The 26,573-nt window shown below is 30.9% G+C and overlaps 6 protein-coding genes across 6 annotated transcripts; 4 read left to right on the top strand and 2 right to left on the bottom strand.

Annotated features, from left to right (window-relative positions):
- Positions 1–1,246: 1,246 nt before the first annotated feature.
- Positions 1,247–5,781, top strand: PGO_114530 (ATP-dependent RNA helicase; the record flags this gene model as incomplete). The annotated part of the gene is made up of 2 exons (XM_028688787.1): positions 1,247–5,364; positions 5,646–5,781. 2 exons carry the CDS (start codon positions 1,247–1,249, stop codon positions 5,779–5,781), a joined length of 4,254 nt encoding a protein of 1,417 aa, XP_028544588.1.
- A 1,894-nt stretch (positions 5,782–7,675) lies between these two features.
- On the top strand, positions 7,676–9,009 carry PGO_114520 (hypothetical protein, conserved; the record flags this gene model as incomplete). The annotated part of the gene is made up of 3 exons (XM_028688786.1): positions 7,676–8,232; positions 8,450–8,567; positions 8,908–9,009. The coding sequence occupies 3 exons, from the start codon at positions 7,676–7,678 to the stop codon at positions 9,007–9,009; spliced, it is 777 nt and encodes a 258-aa protein (XP_028544587.1).
- A 1,374-nt stretch (positions 9,010–10,383) lies between these two features.
- Positions 10,384–11,304, top strand: PGO_114510 (liver merozoite formation protein; the record flags this gene model as incomplete). The annotated part of the gene is made up of 1 exon (XM_028688785.1): positions 10,384–11,304. The coding sequence occupies one exon, from the start codon at positions 10,384–10,386 to the stop codon at positions 11,302–11,304; it is 921 nt and encodes a 306-aa protein (XP_028544586.1).
- A 1,087-nt stretch (positions 11,305–12,391) lies between these two features.
- On the bottom strand, positions 12,392–15,815 carry PGO_114500 (elongation factor G; the record flags this gene model as incomplete). Its single annotated transcript, XM_028688784.1, has 4 exons — positions 12,392–12,468; positions 12,681–12,773; positions 12,966–13,053; positions 13,188–15,815. The coding sequence occupies 4 exons, from the start codon at positions 15,813–15,815 to the stop codon at positions 12,392–12,394; spliced, it is 2,886 nt and encodes a 961-aa protein (XP_028544585.1).
- A 1,138-nt stretch (positions 15,816–16,953) lies between these two features.
- On the top strand, positions 16,954–18,069 carry PGO_114490 (geranylgeranyltransferase; the record flags this gene model as incomplete). The annotated part of the gene is made up of 1 exon (XM_028688783.1): positions 16,954–18,069. The coding sequence occupies one exon, from the start codon at positions 16,954–16,956 to the stop codon at positions 18,067–18,069; it is 1,116 nt and encodes a 371-aa protein (XP_028544584.1).
- Positions 18,070–18,931: 862 nt separating this feature from the next.
- PGO_114480 (hypothetical protein, conserved) lies at positions 18,932–24,081 on the bottom strand (the record flags this gene model as incomplete). Its single annotated transcript, XM_028688782.1, has 5 exons — positions 18,932–19,121; positions 19,441–19,916; positions 20,188–20,451; positions 20,757–21,109; positions 21,348–24,081. 5 exons carry the CDS (start codon positions 24,079–24,081, stop codon positions 18,932–18,934), a joined length of 4,017 nt encoding a protein of 1,338 aa, XP_028544583.1.
- Between the last annotated feature and the right edge of the window lie 2,492 nt (positions 24,082–26,573).

Raw genomic sequence — 26,573 nt, 5'->3', positions numbered from 1 at the left:
ACAATATGTGGCATGGCATGCAAAGCGTTAAAAATGAATGCAATGTACAAGTTCATACATATGTAGACAATAGTGTGCCACTTATCATCACCAACAAATCGATAGCACATTTTTTTTTTTTTAATTAATATGAATATAAATCACACATTCTGTTAAATTAATGTATATACGGGTTCATTTCATTTTAGCGTAAAGAGAGAAAACAAAAAAGTGTATATGTATCACTCATGTGTCCTTTGTATAATTTGGAATTCGAAAAAAAAAAAAAAGCCTTGTTTTATCTCACAACTAAGAAAATAGGAAAATACATAAAAAATTTTGTTTACGACAATGGTATAATATCACACGTGGAAATCTCGAATTGATCCAATGTAAAAAGAGAAAGGGGGGGGGGGGAAAAAAAAAAAAAAAAAAAAAATTCCATAAAATTTTACCTTAACATTTTTTCCATTAAAACATGTATTAAAAAAAAGAGAACATGTTAGAAACGCATAGCCACTTTTTGTGCATTACCCAACCCCTATTTACCCGCTAAACTCCAAATAGTACATTACATTGATATTCTGTATACACAATGCTCCTCCCCAATGCAATTATTAGTACATAGCGTACTATGAAGCCCATAAAAGAAAAAAAAAGTAGTGAACGTTTGGGTATTGTGCCAAACGAGGGAAAAGAATGATATATAATACATAGTCAATTATTTTGTTTTTATTTTTCTATTTTTTATATTCTTTTCCTCAAAGTTGTAACTAAAATAAAAATATGCAAAATGATAAAATCCTTTCAGGAGTATATATATATTTTTTATTATTTACATATGTTAAAAATAAAAAAAAGTACAACGCATTATCAGATCAGATAGATTCGTTTTAATTACTTTATTTTACTTTATTTTTTTTTTATTTTTTTTGGCAAGATAATGAAGAAACGAACAAAATTGTGAAGAAACGCATAGGGGAAGGACATAGAACCAAAAAAGAAAAAAAAAAAAAAAAAAAAAAAAAGCCCACTTAATTTAATACACGTTACGTGTACATACAGTAGCGTCTACAATTTTACCGAATCATTGATAGACATGTTCCTTTAATTACAAATTATACAAACCAGAAATCTCTTTATTCCTACCATCAGAGTGATACTAAGGTACATTTGACTAAACATTTAACCTAGCTTGTATATAAATATATCCCTCACATAAAATCCAAAAAAAAAAGAAAAAAAAAAAAATTGTCACAATTTTAATATGTCTGGAGGCAATATAGATGATCTATTTAACGTTTTTGAGGAAAATGACATAACAGATAATGTTTCTACAAAAAATGGAATGAACGAAAAGAATGATAATAACTCCCAAATAGACATCCATTGTCAAAGTGAAATAAAGAAAAATCATCATCTCAATAAATTACATATAACTGAGAGCACGGCAGAAGAGGAATATCATCCCTGTGTTTCTAATCAGAGAGGGAATTCTAACGACAACATTCTTAATGTACACACGGAAAGAAGTATACAAGATGGCAGTGCACACTCCAGAAAACAGTCTGAAGAACAGTCCAACATGAAATCTCGTATCCCTGGGAGTGAAGAATCGAATCAGAAAATCAACATAGAAAACCTGATTTCACACAAAAAAAGGGATAACAAAGTGCAAAATCAAATCAAGGAAGAAATATATAGTAGCATACAAAATTTCGATGGTACAACCAGAAATGTTAACAACAAAATAAGGAAATTATTATGTGAAGAGAAAAAAGGAAAAAATCATCCAGATATCAGTGAAAAAGTGGAAGAAATACTTATAGAAAATAGTAAAACAATAAACAATGATGATGTACTAGTGTTAGAAGAATTTGGAAACGATGTTAATTGCATTCACAAATGTGTTCGTCCAAGAAGTTATGTACACAACAAGCTTAATGATCCCATCATTCCTGCCAGAACTTACAAATTTGAATTAGATACATTTCAAAAGAAATCTATTGAATGTTTAGAAAGAAACGAAAGTGTTCTTGTATCAGCACATACATCTGCTGGAAAAACAGTCATAGCAGAATATGCAATAGCCCTAGGACTAAGGGATAAACAGAGAGTTATTTACACGAGCCCTATAAAAGCATTAAGTAATCAAAAGTATAGAGATCTAAGTGAAGAATTTAAAGATGTTGGATTGATAACAGGAGATATCTCAATAAATCCTGAAGCCTCTATCATTGTTATGACAACAGAAATATTGAGATCTATGCTTTATAGAGGTTCATCTCTAACCAAAGAAGTAAAATGGGTTATCTTTGATGAAATTCATTACATGCGAGACAGAGACAGAGGTGTTATTTGGGAAGAAACTATAATTTTACTACCACTAATGGTTCGATTTATTTTTCTAAGTGCTACAATTCCTAATGGTATTCAATTTGCAGAATGGGTAAGTAGTATCAAAAGTCAAGCTTGTCATATTGTGTACACAGATTATAGACCTACACCATTACAACATTACATTTATCCAACATCTAGCGAAAGTGTTTTTCTAATATGTGATGAAAATAAAGATTTTAAAAAAAATAACTTTATTAAAGCAGTTAATGCTATCAAAGAAAAAATGAACATGTCAGAAGATAGTCACCACAGTACTAATAATAGACATCCCAAAAAAATGAAAAAAAATATATATGATATTGAAAAAATTGTTCAGATGTGTCATTCTCGTAATTACACTCCACTTATCGTTTTTGCATTTTCTAAAAAAGAATGTGAAGTAAATGCAACATCAATGCATAAAGTAGATCTAACTGACGACACAGAAAAAGAAGTAATAAAAGAATTGTATGAAAATGCTATTCAAATTTTAGCAGATGATGATAGAGCTTTGCCACAAGTTCAATTTATTCTTCCTTTACTCCTTAGAGGTATAGGTATACATCATGGAGGATTATTACCAATTATTAAAGAAATAATTGAAATCATGTTTCAAGAATCTTTATTAAAAGTTTTATTTAGTACAGAAACTTTTTCTATGGGGATTAATATGCCAGCAAAAACTGTTGTTTTTACATCTTTAAAAAAATTCGATGGAGTTGAAAAAAGGTTAATAACATCAGGTGAATATATTCAAATGGCTGGAAGAGCTGGAAGAAGAGGATTAGATGATAGAGGAATCGTTATCATTATGTTAGATAGCCCATTACATTGGAGAGAAGCAGAAAAATTGTTCGTAGGAGAAGCAAACAGACTCGTAAGCCAGTTTCATCTTGGTTATAACATGATTTTAAATCTTCTAAGAATAGAAGGAATTACCCCAGAATTTATGATTGAAAGATCGTTTATTCAATATCAAATGAAGAAAAACCTTTTTCAAAAAATTCTAGCTAAAAAAAAAGTGGAAGAAAAAATTAAAGAAATTTACAACCAATTAACAAGCGTTTACATAGACCAAGATAATAAAGAAATAACCAAAGAAAATATTCTCAAAAAAATTATGTTAGATAATTATGAGCGCACTTCACTCCAGGAGCAGAACCACGAAGGCATCAACATCACGACGAAAAATGAAGACTCAAAAATTGTAGCCAAGGAAATGATGGAACGAGGGAAATCTAACCAGATATGTAATGGAAAAAATGGAAATATGAAAACTATGCCTCTAGGTAGCAAAACAGAAATATGTCAAGGTGATATAGAAGCAACTCAAGTAAGAAATGGTGAAATGGATTACACACATCTAGTGAGTACCAACACACTAAACGGTGAAAGCCATATTCTTAATGATCAGCTAAAAAATTACAACACAGTCTTTTCATGCATATCCAATTACTACATAATAAGAAATAAATTAATCGAACTTGGAGAAGCATATAGGTCTATACTTACGGCTAAGAATAACATCACCCCATATTTATCAATGGGAAGGCTTCTCTATCTTGTTGAAGACGATTTAAAATGGGGATGGGCTATATGCATTGAAGGGAAAATTGTGGAAAAAACGAGTACGGGATTTTCAAATCGGAATGGAAATCTTGGCATGGAGACAAACCCTAGAGATAACGTGCAGAGTGATGACCACAAGAATTACTGGAATAACACATCCACAGATATTCTCCTTGTGGATTGTCTCGTGCCATATATCCAAAACAGAAAAAGAAAATTAGACGAGAATGATGAGGAAGAGGAGGAAGAAAAGGAAGATGATGTGGGTAAGGAATATACCCCAGCTAACGATAGATTAAAGGCAAAATGGAAACTTATGAGTTTTCACATTAAATGCATATACCAAATATCAGCTGTTGTATTAAATATAGAAAAACCATTTGATAAAAAAAATGAAGATGAAATTGAAAATGCAAAAATGAAATACAATACTATGGTTACTTGTTTGAAAGGAGAAAAAAATATCCCAGTCATTAACCCATATCAAATGGATATCAAAGATGAATCATTTTTAAAAGTTGTAAAAAATATTAATTATCATGAAAATTTGTTAAACAAAAATAAATTATTAAATAGTAAAAATTTATATAAATATTATCAAATATATAATATGTATGTTGCTTTACAATTTGAAAAAAATATTTTAGAGTCCAACATCGAAAAGTGTCGATTTATTGTTCTAAAAAAGGAGCTCAAAAATATGCTTGTACTCTTGGAAGGTTTGGATTACATTGAAATCTCACACAATATAGAAAATGTTAAGGACGAAAAGGGCCTTAATTCAGATCCGAATCAGGGAAACCATGTTAACAACCATGAACTGTTGGAAAACTGCCAAAACCAGTTAGACAACCACCAAAACCAGTTAGACAATCACCAAAACCAGTTAGACAATCACCAAAACCAGTTAGACAATCACCAAAACCAGTTAGACAATCACCAAAACCAGTTAGACAACCACCACACTGATACCAAAAATAGCAGTCTCAATACCAACAACATGCATAACAATACAACATCTCCCCATAATGAAGACAAAAGTTATATTGTAACAATGAAGGGACAAATAGCTAGTGCAATCCTCAGTGTAGACGAGTTAGTAATATCAGAATTATTTTTCTCCAACTTCTTCAGCAAGTACAGTTACGATTATATATGTGCCTTCCTATCCTGCTTTGTGTATGATGAATCAACAAATAAAGAAATCTCCATTAACGATCCAATTCTAGTTGAAGGCTACCAACAAATAATTAAAACTGCAACCCATGTTTCAAATAAAATGAATGAATGTGGAATGAATATAAATTTAAAAGACTACTTGGACAAATTCAAGTCTGCCATCATGCCAATAGTTTTGCTCTGGGTTCGTGGTTATTCCTTTATGGAAATTCTTACTGACTCTCAGATTTACGAGGGATCTATAATAAGGACACTCAGGTGAGTAAAACAATCATCCCCATCAACATCCACACCTGTGTTAATTGAAAATTATGTGTCTGCTTAAAAATTCTTTGCAAAGAATGTGTACAAATTTTGTCCACTTCTGTAGACGTGAAAAGTGGAGGGGGGAAGCGTGTTGGTGAGCTAGTATTCCCTACTCCCTCCTCCCTTAGTCCCATCCATTTCCGAGTTTGCACATGTGTATGATTATGTATATACATATCTTCAACATGTAGTTATAGTAACTACACCCACTAACAACCTTCCCAATTATACAGACGTCTGGACGAACTTCTAAGACAAATGATCTGTGCATTCAGAGGAATTAATAACGAGAGCATGTGCGAGATTTTGACAACAGCAACTAAAAAACTGCGCCGTGGTATCCCTTTCTCACCATCTTTGTACTTATAACTGGGTAAATTATTTTTTTGACAAAATATTTGAATGCGTTTAACAAAAATTGTGCTTACCTGTATGCACATTTGTATGTACACCCCAATACATATATGTATATATACGTATGGATATGTATATATTCCCACGAATGAACTTTTTTTTTTTTTTATGTTTTTCAAAGTTCATCCAAAAATTGCAACACACTTTAACACTTCATATTTGTCGTCTCATATTGTTGTCCTTTTTAACAAAATTTTTAATAAAATAAAAATGGGGTCAGAACTGATAACTTGTTCTTTCATATATCTCTTGTTAATAGTTTTTTCCCAGCTTGTCATTATTTTTATTCATATGTTGTATATAGCAACACAAACATAGAAGATATGCTCTTACGCTATAAAAAGGTGCGAAAGGTGACTAGAAAAAAAGGAAAAAAAAAAAAAAAAAAAAAATATACACACACACGTGCTTATTTACGTGGGGGTATAAAAAACTAAACGGGTTGTACTATTCCAATTGAGTCATAAAAAAATACACATTCCCTTTTTTCGCCAATGTGCTTTTCTCTGACTGTCCATTTGATTTGCTTTACCAAATACACACCCAAAAATGTGCCCAAATATATATATATAATATGTACACACATGAGTCTACATATTTATGTGCACATTCTTAACAAAACTGGGGGACAAACACAAGAAAAAGAAAAAAAAAAAAAAAAACGAACAATTTTTAAACAGTTGGTGATGGATGACAAGAACGATCTTGCCACCTTCAAACTTCACCACAATGGAAGATTAATAACTACAGTTTTAAAATGAAAAGCGAAACAATAGTTTTTCCCGTATATTCAAAACAGGAAAAAATATCCGCTTTTTTATGCCAAAGGTGAAAGAAAGCAAAAATAAAAAATGCTAAAAAAAACAAGAAAATTATGAGCACCATATATGTGCACTTTTTTTGTTTTTTTCTCTTTTTTACCTTCCTATTTTTGTTGTTGAAGAAAGCGCTCAGTGATATTGGGTGGGGGTAAGAGCATTTTATTGGACTACCATAACAATAACTGAATTAAAATCACATATTTCCAACTTCTCTTCCACCGCTTCTTTTTCCTTTTTCACAACAATACATACCATACATGTAAAATATGTGTATACAAAAAAAATATATACACATTGCGCGTTATTTACATTTTTTCACTACAATTGCTTCGTATTCTGGGAACGTTTTTTTTTTTTTTTTTTTTTTTTTATAATTTCAAAATTTGTTCAATTAATGCAACTCTATTTAATCGCAACAATGTCAGAAGAATAATTTTTTGTTCTTATGCTTTTTTAAATCCGCGTTAGAAAAGATAAAATATTTGTAACTAATCCCCAACTTTGGCAACCATTTGTGCCTAACATTTTTTCTTTTCTCCATTTTTAATAGCTAAAGCTTGTCAGCATAAAATAGCACTCTTCTTTCAAGTTAACAATTTGTCGATCTTTCACAAGCATGTACATATATAATATATATAGGTTTCCCATGACATTCGCACATTCACCTCCACGTGGCATAACATTTTATAAATATCCTGAATGTATATAATTATGCTTCCATTTGCATTCTACACCTTGAGGTCTATACCAAAATTGAAGAACACACAACTCTTGAAAAAAAAGAACAACAAAAAAAAAAAAATAATAATAAAATATAGAGGAATAGTATAAAATAAAAAGGATTAATACAAAATAAAAAGGAGTAATACAAAAATAAAAAGGAGTAATACAAAAATAAAAAGGAATAATACAAAAATAAAAAGGAATAATACAAAAATAAAAAGGAATAATACAAAAATAAAAAGGAATAATACAAAAATAAAAAGGAATAATACAAAAATAAAAAGGAGTAAAGCATTTTTGGAAAAATGGCAGATGACATTCTCAAATGCATTCACAAAGAATTTAAATACGTTTTGATAAGTAGCGATATAAACAATCAAATAAAAGAATTAACTTTTAGTGGAAGCGAGCAGAAATTTCAAAGTGTTTTGGCGTCCTATTTTAGAAGAATAATTTTTGACGAAAAAGGAAAAAATGAATTAAAAGAATCCATAAAAGAAAAACTTAAAAGTAGTAAAGAAAATGATAATGAAGGAGAAAATAATATAGAAAAAAAAAATTCCAATACAGTAACACCAGATCTAATAGATAATGCAGTGGAATCATCCCAAACCTATCAAATAATACCTTTAACTATTCCTTCAGAAAAAACAAATTATTTTGCTGTTAATTGTTATATTGATGATATTGGACGCATAAAAAAATTGCCTTACAATAGTAGGGCTTCAAGAATATGTAGCACAGAAATTTATGGAGATGCATTCTTATCAAAGACATATGATAACGAGGATTTCAGGAGGTGTGATTTTACAATATCTGAGTATGATGAGTTTTTGAAAAATCCACCCAAGGCAGAAAACAGGTATTATATAAAGGAGCATTGCATGTAAAATAAAAAAAAAAAAAAAAAAAAAAACACTAGCTTTTTTCCTTGTCATTTCCGTTTTTGAACCTTTAAAAAAATTACCCTCAATCATAGTGTCTCGAAGAGAAATGATTGACAGGACAGTCAAATGACCCATCATAAATAGCTCCATGTTTTTATCTCCATTTTTACACCCATTTTTACCGTCCTGTAGGTGGGACCAAGCTCAAGCAATGCAGGACCTTCTACGACAAATGAAAGCACAGAAAGAAGGGGACAGCAGTACCAGTATACAAAATGAAAAGCCGAACGCCTGTGAACATTGTTATACGGTAGGAGTCTAGCGTGGCTGTCTGTCGAACGGGCAACCGATTTCTCCAAAATGAAAAGAGTACCCACCAATAGGGGTAAAAATAAGAGGAGGAAGAGGAGAAAGAAGAGAAAGAAGAGAAAGAAAAGAAAGAAGAAGAAGAAGAAGAAAAAAAAAAAAAAATTATCCATATCCCCAGCTGCATATTATACCATGCCTATTATCTCTATTGCCCCTATTTAACATCGCCATTTCGTGTTTGTTTTATGTGCATGTTCTCATATTTAGCACCTATGCTTTTAGATCACACAAGACTTAATACACATTCCTCCCATTTTAACACCTTTTTTATTTCTTTGCAGGAAAAAAACCTAAAGAGATGCGGAAAGTGCAAAAAAGTATATTACTGCTCGATAGAATGCCAAAGAAAGGACTTTGTTTTTCACAAAAGAATTTGTTTATGAAGAGGTGCATATGTTTATGGATATCCCACTTAAAAAATATCATCTTTTTTTCTCTATTTTGCAATTGTTTGTGAAATTTTTAAGACAACAGATTTTTGTTTTTATTTATTCATTTTATTTATTTATTTTTTTTTTTTTTTTTTTTTTGGTATGTATAAATGGGGTTTACACGTTCTTGCAAATAACCCGTTGCAAATCATCCACGCAAGAGTCTGACAGTAGGGATAAAATAAAGATATTATCCATGCTCATGTAAACCTATACACACATATATATATAAAGGGTATACAACAGATTATTGCTCGTATGTCGTTAGTAATTTTTAATATTCCTTTGGGTTAGTAATTTTTAATATTCTTTTGGGTTAGTAATTTTTAATATACTTTTGGGTTAGTAATTTTTAATATACTTTTGGGTTAGTAATTTTTAATATACTTTTGTGTTAGTAATTTTTAATATACTTTTGTGTTAGTAATTTTTTTTTTTTTTTAAATTCGCATATTTAACCTTTTCATATTAACAAATAAAAAAAAAAAATAAATTAAATTAAAAGTAAAAATAAAAACAAATGTAAAAGTAATAATTTTTTACAACATAAATGATAAATTACTTGACAAACTAAATAACACTTTTAGTGCATTTTAAAATAGGAAACTTTCCTCTCCACCCTTTTCATTACATACACATAACGCAAAGCACGCATGCTCGTACAACCAAACAGGAAGAAACATAAAATCCAGTTGTTCTCATATTTTCCATGCATGTAAAACAGACTTACATTTTGACCTGACCTTTCGTTTTCTTTTCCTTTTAACATTAACTTCCACTCTGTTTGGTACCTTTAAAGAAATTACTCGCAATGATGCAACATCCATTCTTAAACACAACCAATAATGTCGAATGTGCAATTTTTCCTCTCTATCGGACGTGCCTTTTAAGCAAATATAGAAGTTTTTTTTCCCCAGCCATTTACCAAAGGAAATGCCACCTGTACTCACCAGTTAAAGAACATTTTAAATATCACTTAAATGATGAAAAAATACTTAATTTAGAAAAAAAATTATTACACCTCCATCATATGTTCATTTGATTAAAAAAAAAAAAAAAAAAAAAAAAAGGTTAAAAATGGAATAACTACATTTTATCAAATCAACCAAAATAAAAATAGATAAAATTTCACACAGTTATGTATCCACACACATGAAAAAAAAGAAAAATATATAATACAAAACTATTTGAAAAAATAATAAAAAAAAAAAGGATAAAAACAAAATCACATAATTTCACATAGAGAGTTTCGCACATCACACACTTACCATTCATCATAATATCAAAAATACAGATCTTTTATATAAACATCTTTCCACAGTAATTATGTGGAAAATCATTCCCTGCTGCTTTTTCATAGCATGGTGTTCCATTTTCCTTAGAGTATCCCGTTGCAAAAAAATACTCTTCCTAGACTTACTGAATGGGGGAAATATAATGTTTAAAAAGAAAGTACACATAAATAAGAGACCATTGAACAATCGGGAATATTTCTCAAATCATCCTCTACATGTAAATCGAAACGCAGAACAAACAATAACAAAAAATGATGAAACTTCCTACACAACCAACGATGACAGAGATGAAAACATATTGCAACATTATATTTATACCTTATCACATTTAACCATTTTCGATATAGATAGGGAAAAAAATATACCTTTAAATATAGCTCTACTTTTAAAAGCATGCTTAGCATCCCATAACTATATTAAAAATGTTGAAATATTCACATCAGATGTACAGAACAAAGAAGTATGTTCATTTATATATGAAAACAGAAAAAATTTTGAAACGTTTTTTAATTTACATATTATGAAATATGTAGAATTTTTTGAAACCCCTAAAATAATGGAGACATTAAAATCGTATATTGATGATAAGAAGGTGTATGAAAAGGAATTAGAAATTTTTAGACGAATCAATACAAATACTAAATTGAGAAAAGATATCTTACAAGACATACTATTTGAATGTACAAGATTGAACAAAATCATTCAGTATTCCCTAGCAATTAACAAATTAGACTTATTTTCATACCCTGTCATGTTTAAGCTATTTGCTTACTTTAAAAATAATGATATATATTATTATATATTTATAAATAATATCAACAAGATTAAATATTATTATGAAACCAAAAACATAAAAGAAGAAGATAAAAAAAACATATACAAAATTGTAGATTCTTATTTATACATATTCGATCGAATGAATGCCACGTATCAAGGTTCTGATGTATCATGATTTTACTATTCATGACTATGCTCAATCTGGATTGCAAAAAAAAAAAAAAAAAAAAAAAAAAAAAAAAATTAATAAATAATAACCCATCTTCTTGTCGAAGTGCTGCAGGATGTAAGGCTGATACACATATAATCTCTTATTCGCAAATGTAGGGATCACCCATAATATGTTCTACACACTAATGGGGGGAACCCAGTTCCTAACAGAAATTATAAACACCCCTGTGTACAAAGATATTCATGCAACGTATAATTATGTACGAGTTATACCTCCCTACCTTCGTCCAAAACTGAAAATATATTGATAAAATCACTACACATTACAGTTCGTTCAATGGCGTATCACATACGTTCCCAAAGCACAGTTCTACAAATTTTTGCACACAAAAGAACTTTTTAACTGAAACTTGTGATACGTGCTTCGGAAAATGATAAAAATAGAACAGTTAACCCTTTCTACTTCTGTACAAAACGGGAAAAAATAAATACAAGCATAATAAAAAAAAAAAAAAAAAAATGCATTTTACTAAAAAAAAGAACTAACATTCATTTTCTTTTTTTCTTTTTTTTCTCTTCTTTTATTTATTACTATTTATTATTATTATTATTATTATTTTTTTTTTTTTTTGCATGCTATTTGTTCACAATTTCGGCCAAATATGTAACCAACGAAATTGATTTAAAATATAAAAATTTTCAAAAAAATAAAATCATTGAATATTTACTTTCAAATTTTAAAGGAATACCCCAATTCAGTATCATATGTTGTATAATAAATGAGGGACGAAGGAAAAGAGAAAAAGAAAAAAATAATAGACAAAATTTGGTTGAGGGGGGGGGGAAATGAGAAAGCCAACATGTTAACGGAGAATAATGCAACGGAAAAATATTTATGAACAAAAAAAAAAAAAAAAAAAAAAAAAAAAAAAACATGAACAGTTCATATTTTAATTTTGAAATAATTTTTGTTTCAAAAAAAAAAAAAAAAAACGCCCAAAATTTAAAATGAAGAATGTTTCATCTTGTCAACGTTAAAAATGAAGGGGAAAATAGGTTCCAATATTTCAACACATCAACACTTCACCATTTTACTCCTTTTGTAAAATTTGTTCCTGGATATACTGTGGCACTAGGGCATACTTGTGAAGCGTCATGCTGTAGTTGCCTAAGGGGGAGGGGGAAATAAAAAAAAAAAAAAAAAAAAAATTAACAGCTGAAAAAAGATACAAATGAACAACGTGGTGAACAGGATAATACTTTAGCTCCAGAAATTTGAAATCCTCCACAGTGCACACCGAATTTATCCCTCTATTGTTATATTCTTTGTTCATAACTGAATAAGAGAAACAAAAACATTTTAAATGCAAAAGTTGTAACCTCTTCCCTTGGTTATTTTCCTAAGGTCGCTAACGTAGGACAAAATGGAAGCCATGGGTGCTCTTGCAACAATTTCCTTGGTATATTCGTCACCTGATTTGGGGCGTGCACAAGTAGGGGTAAATGAAAGTGTACATATATATATGTATATATATATATATGCATATGTACATGCATGCGTGTGTGTATTTAACCCTTTTTGATGGTTAACTTAGATCATGCCACACATTACACGCAAACATGCACAAAAACTTTTTGGAGCGTCTATCTCTGGGCTTTTCTTACTTTCATCGATATGCTGTATCTTCCCCCTTTTTTTAACCAAATCACTAATGACATCACCCAAGTATTCAGTGGGAACTGACACATTTAACTGCAAAAAAAAAAAAGGGAAATTTCACGAAAAAATGTATATTGTGCTGCTGTATATGAATACTATTTGGAGATATTCATACAGAAGAAGAAGTAGTTCCTTCCATCGTTTATTGAGTGATCATTTCGTTGTACATTCATCATGGGTTCCAACAACCGAACAGACGTCTTTCTGGCCGCCTCCCGAATGGCCATCCCCGCTGCCAACTTGAATGCGTGTTCATTACTGTCAACAGGGTGAAATGACCCATCGACTATTCTAACGATAATATTGATCAGTGGAGAATTTGAGAGAACTCCCAAATTGCACTGTTCCCTTATTCCAGTATAAATTGCATCGAAATATGCAGATGGGATTGCTCCACATGTGATTTCATTCTTAATGATAATGTTATTATTTACTTCGGATGTGTTAATATTCATGCTATTTCTTTCTACACTTTGTTCATCATTTCTACCTTGCTTGTTTTTAAATTTCGCATCATCACCATCGTTTCCATTGATTCCATCCCTTCCATTCGTCCCATCGCTGCCACTTTTCTCCTCCTCGTCATCTTCCTCTGCATAATTATACATGGGCTCAATTTTAATATGCACATCTCCATATTGTCCTCTTCCACCCGATTGCTTGATGTACTTTCCCCTGGCCTCCACATTTTCAACAAAAGTTTCCTTATATGAAATTTGTGGCTGTCCGTATACAATTGGTACATTAAAATCCTTTTGTATTTTATTTATAATAATTTGTAAGTGTAATTCTCCGACACCACTTATTAGTAAGTCTTTGGTATCAGGGTTGATGTGGTAAAAAAAAGAATGATCTTCTTTTTTAATTTTTACTAATGCATTGATTAACTTTTCATACTCATTTTTATTTTTGTTATATATATAAAAACTTATAATTGGGGGAATATCTTTAATCTTTTTTAATTCTGCTCTAAGAAAAACATTACTAAGCGTATCGCCAATTTGTGTATCTTTCAGCCCAACCAATCCAACAATATCACCTGCACGTGCATTTTCCAATTCGTGCTTTTCGCTTGAGTGAATAAAAAAAATCTTTGAAATTTTATCACTCCTTTTTGTTCTATTATTAAATATATAATCTCCTCTATTTATTTGTCCTTCATAAATACGAGCATAATTAATGTTTCCTAAATGTTGATCATTCATAATTTTGTATATTAGAGCTACAACTTTTCTCTTGTAATTTTTTATGTTTACTTCATTCAATTCTTCAGAAATCAAATCATTCTCCTTTCCACTATTAGCACAAGCATCATTCTGTTGGATGTTGTTATTCACTCCTTTTTTAGCCCCTACTTCTTGCGTACATTTCTTCTCCTGACTCTGTTCCCCTCCGCCACCACTACCTAATCGGTTGCTAATGTTCTCTTTCGTTTCATCACTTAAATGAGAATTTTTCAACATGTTATGGGTTTCTTCCTTCCTATCATTGCCATGTTCCTCCTCCTGTCCAATTTTTTTTCCGGTTCCTTCAGTACACAAATGGAGTGGAATGATTTTTTCTCCCCTTTTGTTAACATCATGTTTATATATAACTTGCTTCTTGTAATTCTGAATTGAATCTATAGGAGATGGTAAATACTTAACAACTAAATCTAGAAGCATATGTATATTTTTGTTTTTTAGGGCTGAACCACATATAACAACATTGTATTTTTCTTCCACTACTAGTTTCCTAATGTAATGTTCTACTTCTTCAATTTTCATAACTCTATCGTTTAAATAATTATCGAGAAAAGAATTAAACTTTTCAGCAATTTGTTCATATAATAAATTTTTATATTTTAAAAAAATGTCATAATATACCTTAGGAATATTTTCATATACGAATTCATGAGAATTTTTATATACAATAAGTTTTTCTCTTAATATATCAATTGTGCTTATAAAATTATTCATTTCAAAAACTGGGACATATAAAATGAGAATTTTTTTATTTAATTTCCTTTTTATTTCTTCTATACATGATTCGAAATCAGCCCCGACTTTATCTAATTTGTTAAGGAATATTATTCTGCTAATATTATATCTGTTCGCTTGCTTCCATACAGTTTCAGATTGGGATTCAACACCTTCACTACTATCGAATACAACTACTCCTCCATCTAAGACTCGTAAACTTTTTTCTACTTCAGCAGTAAAATCTACATGCCCTGGTGTATCAATAATATTTATCCTATAATTTCCTAGATTCTTTTCACTTCCATTCCAATAACAAGTAGTAACAGCTGCATTGATAGTTATTCCCTTTTCTTTTTCTATGTCTAAATAATCCATAGTTGATAATCCCTCATGTACTTCACCAATTTTTTTAATCACATTTGTGTAATATAGTATCCTTTCTGTCGTTGTTGTTTTTCCTGCATCTATATGGGCAATTATACCAATGTTTCTGTAATTCTCTAGTTCTACATTTTTCTTAGCCCATGCATTGCTACTTAGCTTCAAACGAAATAAGTTAACTTTACTTCTCTTTTGTTTTAAATGGTTAAATAAAACATCTTTTGTGTGCCTTCTACCAATGAAAAGTGGTTTCACAGATGATCCAAGAAAATGGAAAATTCTCCCACCTCTGGTCCTCTTTCCTACATTTTCACGCCCAAAAATATGCACATCACTTCTATTACACTTGCTCAAAGTCCTCACAACTGCATCTGTATCTCTGTTCACGATTATTAATAAAAGGACTAGCACTACTAAAGTGTCGTATCTTTTTTTTAAAAATAGTTTAAGCATTTCTGTTTTTTCAGCCTTTCATTGTTTTAATTCATTTGTGCTTTGCATAAGTGTTATATATGGTTAGGTTTTGTCACTTTTTTTTTTTTTTTTTTTTTTTTTTTTAAAGTGTTGTTGGGGGAGAGGTAATGAAAAAAATGCCTAGCACAAATTATATCAATTTTGGAACAATATAAACATTTTACTGAAGAAGTCCTATCATATTCACAAAAAAAAAAAAAAAAAAAAAAAAAAAACATATATTACTATACTTGCTCCTATTTCGTTGAAAAGGGATGCACAGCGTGGGTAGTAAACACGTTATGGTTCTATAGTTTCGTCCAAAAAAAATAAAAATGTTGCGACTTTCTCTCTTCGCAGATCCTACATATGGGATGAACCAAAATACCAGTTCATCTGTATTCGTACTTTGTATCAAGGGGTAAAAGTACTGAAATATGTTCTGAGTTATGCTTTTCTTTATTCTGCTCAACATTAAGAGCATCCATAAGCTTTATATAGTCACATGTATTCTTTTTTTTTTTTTTTTTTTTTTTTTGTCATTCTTTTATGGGCTACGTATATATGCGTATTAATGTCACATCATTTTTAGATATGCTTTTTCAAATGAATTCACGTGTTAAAATATTCTAATTCATCACTTGAAGAGATGGAGGATGTAGGATTTATGATAATGTGATCTCTTTTATTTCTCTATTTTTAACAGAACAACTTAACTCTTTACCAATGCTGCCTGATAGACCTACCGAATACCATTATTGCAGGGAATTAACTAAGCTGTGTGTATGGGAAGAAAAAAAAAAAAAAAAAAAAAAACCTATAAATATCCACATACATGGATAGATATAATTATTCCTTACTAGCTGCTCATTTTCTCATATTACATTATGGAAAATAAGCAGCACTTTATATGCTTCACACAAGTTATACTTTTCATTGTACAAAATAAATAACCATCTATCTCATGCTTCTTTTTTTTTTTTTTTTTTCGTTTTCATCAGCCCCGTTCATTAATCTAGATCGAATAAAAGCTACCCACTTGAACATATAGAAAAAACGCATAAAAAATATATATGTATATAAGACTCGTCTACCTCTGCACAAAATATAAGACGCACCTTCCTGTGCAAAAGAAAAGATGAACGAAATACAATTCGTGAAAGAAAAGCATGTAAACTACCTGAACACGTACACAACTACGTCTAACGCAGAAGAACTAATATTCAATGAAACTCTCAAGATGTGTGGAGTGTTCTACTACCTTTGTTCATGTAAAATACTATCGCACAAAATAAATAAAAAAAAAGAATTCATTAATTTTATTTTGCAATGCCAGAATCCTGATGGTGGATTTGGTAACAACGCAAATTATGATTCGCACGTGGTGTCGACACATCACGCTATATTATCTCTTCTTTTACTGAACCATTCTTTTGACGAATTCAACCCTTACGTCCAGCATGATAATGATGTTACAGATAAGGTGGTAACAAACTCGGATTGCATAAATGGATGTAATGCATCGATTAGTAGTCCCAGTGTCAACCAACACACAAACTCTAAAAAAACCATAAGAGACGCAACGTGTGATTATATATTAACGCTGTTCAATGAAGATGGATCTTGCAGAGGAGATATTTGGGGAGAAGTTGATACACGCTTTGTATATAGTGCAGTTAGCTGTCTTACCATACTAAACAAACTGAACATGGTTTCAACAGAAAAAATAGGATCTTACATTTTAACTAATTATGCTATTTGTGAAAATGGATTTTCATGGACTAGTGGAAATGAACCCCACGCAGCTAGCGTTTTTTGCTGTGTTGCAACTCTATTTCTAATTCAAAAATTGTATTTAATTAATGAAAAAAAAATAGGTGATTGGTTAAGTCTACGACAAACTAATAATGGTGGTTTCAACGGAAGGGCAGAAAAACTAACAGATACATGTTATTCATGGTGGATTTTTTCTTCATTAATACTTTTAAAAAAACACAAGTGGATAAATAAATATGCCTTAAAAAATTATATCCTTTTTTGTCAAGACTTAGATAATGGTGGTATAAGTGACAACCCAGATTGCTTACCAGATATATGCCACACATTTTTTGGATTAGCTGCCTTAAGTTTAATAGATAACCTGAACCAATCAGACAAAAAATTAACACTCAGAGAAATGCACCCAGTGTATGCCATTCCTATGCACATTGTACAAAAAAGAAAGTTACCTTATCGAGACTTGGAAATGGCATAATGTTGGCACATTCAAATGGGCGAAATGGACAAGAATGGGCGAAGTGGACAAGAATGGGCGAAGTGGACAAGAATGGACAAAGTGGACAAGAATGGACAAAGTGGACAAGAATGGACACAGTTAACAAGAATGGACACAGTTAACAAGAATGGAGTGAAAAAAAAAAGAAAAAAGTCCACAAAAGAGGTAAACCCATTTTCCCTGTCGAACAAAAACACAAAAACGAACCAATTAACAGAAAATTCTCATTTTTTTTACCTCAAAAATTGCCAAACTCAGATTTACACATTTTTCACACGTTTTATTACACTCCATGTGAAAGGGTACATAATAGTATATATTCTATCTCAAAGCAAAAAAAAAAAAAAAAAAAAAAATATAACTTTCCAAATTTGCACAAATCTTCTCCCCCCTATGAGATATTCTCAGTAAGCTAGGGATATTAATTTAATTTTAGTCGGGTAAGACAAGTCTTTCTGTTTTATTATATTGGTACGTACATAAACGTAACAAGTGAATTATACCGTCTGTATGGGCGTAAATACAAAAAAAAAAAAAAAAAATAAAATAAAATAAATTGCTTGCACGAATGATGAAAAATGTTGCGAAAAAATCGCCAAAAAATGGAGACTACATAATCAGAGCACTTTTGCGTAAATGTTAAAAAAAAAAAAAAAAAAAAAAGTGAGCTCATGTTTGCACATTTTACATATGGGCACATATATTACATGCAATGTATAAGCATGTGTAAACATACTGTACCCCTCCACACACAAACGTGAGCTCTACACGCTTGTACGAACTCGTGTACACTTCAAAAGATGGACATTTATGCACACACACACACACACCTGTGTACACTTCACCTGATGTGATTAATGTATTTATTTTTGAGAAGCGGGGATTTCATGAGATTATCCAGCGAGGGCTTACTAATAACTTCATTATTTTTCAGAATTGTGTTAACTTCTTCCAAAAAACTTAAGCAATGTTCATCGTTTTCAAAATTTAGCAGTTTCGTTAGTGTGGATATACTGACTTTGATACTAGTCCTGGAAAGGAAAAAAAAAAAAAAAAAAAAAAAAAAAGAGAGATGTGATGAGTTGGCATGAAATTAAACATTACTAGGGGAATCGTCAGATGTGTGGCAAAATATAATCCATCTATTTGGGACTAACGGACGAATGACAACGCAGAAAGTACACACGATTATACATGCACACACGATTATACATGCACACACGATTATACATGCACACACGATTATACATGTACACACAATTACACACGCATACAGGAGAGTCCTCATGATGCATGCAAACAGGTGTGGCACTGTGGAAAACAACGAGCGCACCGTATTTTACGCCTTACATGCATATATTTATAAGAGCCAATAGTCTATACTTGGGCAAAAACAAAACAATCAAATAGTTTGTGAGGTATGGCATTTTGATGGGGTCCCTTTTTTCACATTCATTTAGAAATTCTGCATTTTCCTCAGTTTTCACTTCACTGTGCTGTTTTACAAATTCAGTTAGAGAATCCAAATTTACATTCAAATCAGCATTCTCGTTTAATTCTATTAGATTGGGCAAATATGATAATATATGATCGTTCACATAAATCCTGTAATATATATATTCATGATTTACTTCATCATCTAATGGCGAAACCATGTTGATATTTACTAAGTACATTTTATTCTTTATGCACTCATTCAAGTAATAACATAATTGTATGTTTTCATGATTCTTTTCTTCATCACTCAATGTCACATATTCTACCAGAAACTCTTGGTGCATATTTTGTAAAGTTAAGTATATCAGCTTGTAGCATAGAAATTCAATCTGCAACAAAAGAAAAAAAAAAAAAAAAAAAAAAAAAAAAAACACAGTAAAAAAAAATATTTATATGTATTCGCATATTTATGCACAAAATATGTAACATACACTCCTGTGCTTGTATGAGATAGCAACAATTCAAAATAGTCAAAAGGTATCTTCCCACATATCTTATCTCTCCTTTCTCAAAAAACCATTCCCAATCATACTTTTCTCTTATATTTTGTTATAAGGAGAAAAAAGAGGGGGAGATGAAGGAGGAAAAGCATTATTTTACCTTCGACTTGTTTATGTTAAGCCGTCTATACAACTCAAATAATTTGTTAATGCACTGAAGAAACTGAAACAAGTCATTATTCACAATACATATTCTGATATTCGTTTCATATATATTAATAACATCGTCGTGAAAAATATTCTGTATGTTCATGTCTTGTCGCATAGATCTAAACTGCTCATTGATGTATTTGTAGTTCCTATCAATGTTGTACTTGTGCAGGATGTAAGCGTACGTGCATTTCAGAACTGAAAAACTCCTCACCTGTACAGATGTCGTGGTAAAAAAAAAAAAAAATACAACATAATGGGATGGGATAGGATAGGATAGGATAAAATAGGGTAAGATGGGATATAATTGGATACTCATGTAAAAAAACACTGAACGCGTATGAACAAGCCCAGAATCCACATAAACAAACCACTTATACATGCATAGGCGATACATGTAAACAATGCAAATGGATTATAAAAGCTACGCAAAGTAGATGCACGAAGTAATTTCCAATCCTTAAAACATGAAACTTTTTTATAGACCTTTTTTTTTTTTTTTTTTTTTTTTTTAATTACATTTTTTCTCTCTGGTAGGGATGTAAGCCTAAAAAAAAACTTCTGAATACTTTTGCATAAACCAACAAAGTTCTTGTTCTTATAACAGCTTGAATAATTGTATTTATCAAGCAATTTCTCCAAACTGTTGAAATCATCTGGTCCTCTTTCACTTCCTCCATTGTAATTAATATAATATGAATTATATGTTTGTTCATTCTTCTTCCCTTTACCTGTATCATAATACTTTTCCAATCTCTTATCTCTCTTTTCAATTTCTTCAGCACTCAATTTCTTTTTTTTCTCACTAGAATGTGTGTTATGTTGCATATTGTTCTCTTGATCTCCGTCAGCAGAAAATCGTTTTCTCCATCCTGAAAAGGGTAAAAGTGGGAATGAAACAGCATCAAAACGGGGCAACAATAAAAACGGGGAAGCTTCAAATCTGGGCAACTTCAAATCTGGGCAACTTCAAATCTGGGCTGCTTCAAATCCGGACAACATCAGAATGACAAAATGTTTCCCACCCCTTTCCTGTGGACTTTGCACCATGGGGACAAAATTCTATCCCATATAAAATGTGAAAAAAAAAGAAGAAAAAAAAAAAATTACTTCTACGCTGAAAGAAAAAGACATCCAAAGCAAGAATATCTTCCTTGGTTGGCATTGTATTGCTAGCCCAAAACATGGAATTCATAAACCTCTTTCTATTCCAAGTAATTAATTTGTTTAAGAATTCATTAAAAACCTTTGAAAATTCTTTATTCTTGCATTCATGTTTAAACTGCTCTTGTAAGTTATTTATATAAGTTCTTAACGAGTCACATGTTTCAGATAATTCGTTGTTATCTTCCTTTTGAAGTTCTTTCGATCGTGTTATGTTCGTTCGGGTCTTATTAGTGTTATCATCATTGTCATCTGTATAGTCTCTATCATCGTCATCATTACCCTTCCGGCCTCCCTTATTACCACTCTTGTACATTTTATACCTACTACTACTCATTTCTTTCCTATTATTCCGATGCATTCCATGACCTGCATCCCTTACATTTTTATAAAATCTGTTCTCATTTCCATGTTCATTCTCTTCATGCTCCTGCTGCTCCTCCTCTTCTTCCATGTTACCATCAATGTAGGATTTGTGAGTATTCTCTTCCTCATTCGGTAACTTATTACCATATTTATGTTTACTACTTTGCATAAACTGTTCAGTAGTATTTGCTCCTCCATTCATCATACGATTCCCACGATTCATATTCGCCTTGTAATTCCATTTGTTATACAATCCATTGGAAAATGCGTTTAGTTCAGTTTCATTATTATACAAACCACAATTTATATTATTGTAATCTTTATTATACTGATTACTATTATCCTTACTATTGTTTATCATATTATCCATATTGTTAAAATTGCTCATACCATTTTTAATATATTTATTATTAGTGATACTTTCACTATTATGTATTTCACCATTCCTGTTTTCTACATTATAATCATTCATTTTCATCGTTTTTTTGTTATACTGGTGGTATTCATTGCTATTTACCCCTCCTCCTCCTCTTCCTCTTTTTATTTCTTCCCCTTGTTCCCTTTCTTCTGCTTCTTCAACTTCTTTTCCAACTGCATATTCATGAGTATTTGTAGGGTCATAATTGAAATTCCTATTTGTATTATTTTCTCTTGTTACACTTGTGTAAAGTCCACTAGACTGTTTCATCTGATTCCTTTCATTCATTTCATTTCTCTCATGCATGTCATTACTTAACCCACCACTCGTGTTGTTATTATTATTTCCTCGTTTGTCGTATGCCATCATATTTGCAAAGCTCTTGCTCATGATACTATTTGTATCCTGTACTCCCATGTTCGAACCTAACATATTTATGTGCATCTTCCTTTCCTTAGTTTTATGTTCATCAACCAATTCATTCACTTCACGAATTTCATCATTTGTCATCCTACGATTGGGATCATTTCCAATTCTGTTATATGTCTGGAATATTTTATTTCTAGATTTATTTAAAGTAAAACTGATTTTTTTTTTTGTTTCCTCATTTTCATTATAAGAATAATCGTTATTCTTTTTATGAGAATTATACAAACCATTGCTAACATCCATACCTTCTTCACCAATATTGTATTCATCAAAATTTTCATTGTTCATATTCTTATTCCTTGATACTAAATTGTTTTGAAACTCCATTGATTGTTCAGCTGGAGTTAAATCAGAAAATGTTTTTCTTTCTTTTTTATTCTTGTTTAACTTTTTCATTTCTTCAATTGAATCAATCATATTATTAATTTTGTCTGCCTTGAAATTGTGCACATTACTTGAGTTCCCTCCACTTTTCATGTCCCTACTGTCATTTGTATGAGTCTCATTGTTACCTCCACTAATCCCGTTGAATCTATGAGAATCATTTATACCCTCAGTTCCCTCAAGGGAACCAGAATTTATCTTGGACAAATCTCCCAACTTCTCATGATCTGTCAAGGGTATATTAATATTTCCAATATTCAAATTGCTTAAGTTCATACTCTGCAAATTTACCTGCTGATTTAGTAAAAATTCTTGTAAATTTGTTTGCTGTTGATAATATGACAAATTTGATGAAACACAATTATTTATCTGGTTGATAGATTCCGGGGATGATAATATGGCATTCTTAACTAATAAGAAATATCTATTTAAAGTTAAAAAAATGTACTTTTTTGATTCTATTGCAGCTTCTTTTTCTGGATATCCTAATTTTAAGTAATGATAGAACACGTGAAAATAGTATATTTCCTTTACCTTATTAATATATAATTCTACATAATTATCACTGTTATTCATAGGATTCGTGGACATGTCAATATTTTTGTTTTGTTCCTCCTTCTTTTCCTCTTCTATTTGTATCTCTTTACTACTATTTCTGTTATTACTTCCTTTTACTCCTCCCATTCTACCACTATCTTTTTGATGATAATAATTTGTGTTATCCTCGTCGCTCCTGAAATTTTGGTAATAATTTTCATTCTTGTTATAAAGATAGTTATTTCCTTGATAATTTGCATAGCTACCCATTTGGTATCCCATATTCTGGTAACCACCACTTGAATACAGGTTCTGAAATCCATTTGGGTATCCATTGTGAGCATTATTCATACCACCAAAATTCTGCAACCCGCTTAGCCCACTCACTGAAGAACCATACATTCCATAATTGGCATTGTTATATAAGTGCTTGTTAGCCTCGTTTGAATTCTTATGATACATACTCCCGCTCTTGCCAATACTGCCGAATGTTGTTCCATCGTTTTTTCCTCTCTCCTCCTGGCCACCTCTGTTTGCCTCATTCATTTTTTACCTTACTCTACAGGAGTTTTAACCGTCTATATATGTAAATATATACATATATATATATATATATATATATATATGTTTGTGTGTGTGCCTCGGAGGGCAATACTGCTAAAATGTTCAAGTAAACTTCCTATGTCACTTCGTTTTCGATCCAGTTTACTCCGTATGATGGTCGTATATGCACGTGGGTGTGGAAAATGTATACATGCCTTCATAGGCGTTGCAATGCATTGCTTTTTTTTTTTTTTTTTTCCCTTTAACCCAATCGAGCAAAAAGTATAATTCAAATTTATTGCACAAATTAGGATAAAACACAATTTAACAAAAATTGTTATAAAACACTCTATCACAAATTTATAAGGTCACTGTCCAATTTTGCTCATTTTATGGAGAACCTGTGTATAACACCCCAAAATTTAGGAGTCTAAGCAAAATTCAACAGCTCGCGTGGTTTTTCACTTAAAACACTATGTATAACAATACAATAGCTACATAGTGAATGCACGTTTATTTGCTTTCTTGCATATGTACCTATATCTACGTATATGCATAAATATATACATATATATAAATACACGTTTAATGGCTTTTATTTGCCACATAAATTACTCCTATGTGTGCGCATATATGTATATGAATGTACAAATATATACACATAACACATACTATAGCATGCTTCAAATTCGTTTCTCCACTTGGTACATTTACATAACTCATAGTTTTTTAATTATTCATAAAATGTTCTTTACAAAAACGAATATTCATATGTGTGAAAACGTTAAAAAATGTAAAAAAAATGTAAAAAAAAGGAAAAAAAAAGAAATTTTCTTTCATCAATGAAATGGATACGAACATAAATATATGTTACATATACATCTTCGTAGTAAGGCAAACCAACGAGTCAAAAAAAAAAAAAATATTCACATAATGTGGGCGTCAAAATTTGGGAAAAAAGCGTAAAAGGTTGAACCGAAGAGGTTTATAGGAAAACGGAGAAAAAGAAGAAAAAAAAAATGTGAATGTAAAAGAGAACAGAAAAACACATAATGAATGTATTATATGAAAAAAGAAAAAAAAAATATATATTTACAAAAATAAAACAAAAAGGAGTAAAGAGGTGAAATAAAATTAAAAAGTGAAGGACGGAAAAAGAAAAAAAGAGAAAAGAAAAAAAACACTTTTAAATTGTCGTGCAAAAAAATTAAAAAAATAATAAAGCAAAAAAAAAAAAAAAAAAAAAAAAAAAAAATTGTAAAAATAGGCAATATAAATCAAAGTAAAAATAACATTTTACCCATTTAATATGACAAAAAGGGTTCTATCATGGAGAGATGGTCAACATATGTTAAGATATATATAACCCCTTTCTCTCATTCTGTTTATATATACATATATAATGTATATTTATATAAATATATGCATATACATGAATTTACTTCAGGAGTACATCTCCTTAATGCAAAAGGCGTACACTTGTCAGTATTGTAGGCCCGTATGGCATTACCATGTATGTACATATGTAGTATAAACCATACCTGCAATAAGTACATGATTGGATATAAACATGAAGCATGTAAATACGTACACAAAACGAACATCCCTATATCCTCACACTTATGCATACTTACATTCATACATACTTACATTCATGCACATCTACATTCATGCACATCTACATTCATGCACATCTACATTCATGCACATCTACATTTATGCACATCTACATTCATGCATATCTACATTCATACGTACACACATACATGTATAGTCGCATGCAAGCACAGTTACCAATCCACTTGTACACAGTTATGCATAGCCCTCCCCCTATTATGAGTTCCCATATGGTTTCTACAATTATAACTAGAATGTGTTACCCATCCCACCATATTCTTCGCATTCCTTCCTATTTACAATTTACGGAATTTACAACAACTGGTCACAATTCTCGAAACATTTCCCACAAGTAGAATTCAAAGAAAAAAAAAGAGTGATATAAAAGGGGGGGGCAAGGTGTAAAACTTGTTTATACACCAATTTTTTGCTTCATTCTATTTTGATATGTTGTGAAAACCTACAAGCCTTTTAAAAATAATTTAATACCCTATCCTTTTTTTTGGAGCCGATAAAGTAGGGGTGCTCCAGCACCTGTTGTATCTATTTTGACGAATCGGACATGTAGGCACCACGCTTTTTTTGGGGGGGGGGGGGGGTAAATTTGACAACAGGATTTTTGGCGCTAATACCCTCCCCCATAGAGCATACAGAACCTAGGTAAAAACAATTCAAAGTATCGAGAATGGTAAATACTAAGCATAGCCTTTACCATGAGTTTTTTTTTTTTTTTTTTTTTTTTTTTTTTTAATTCGTATTTATTCTTCAAATTGACCAATTTTCATCTCTTTTTCTGTCATTTGTACAATATGCAATTAAGTATATAAAGACACCTTTCCACCCCCACGCACACATGCTATTTACCGTGTGCTAATATT

The sequence above is a fragment of the Plasmodium gonderi genome (genome assembly GCF_002157705.1).
Source record: "Plasmodium gonderi DNA, contig: Chr11, whole genome shotgun sequence".
NCBI lineage: Eukaryota > Apicomplexa > Aconoidasida > Haemosporida > Plasmodiidae > Plasmodium > Plasmodium gonderi.
This window is presented reverse-complemented; position numbering and strand designations above follow the sequence as displayed.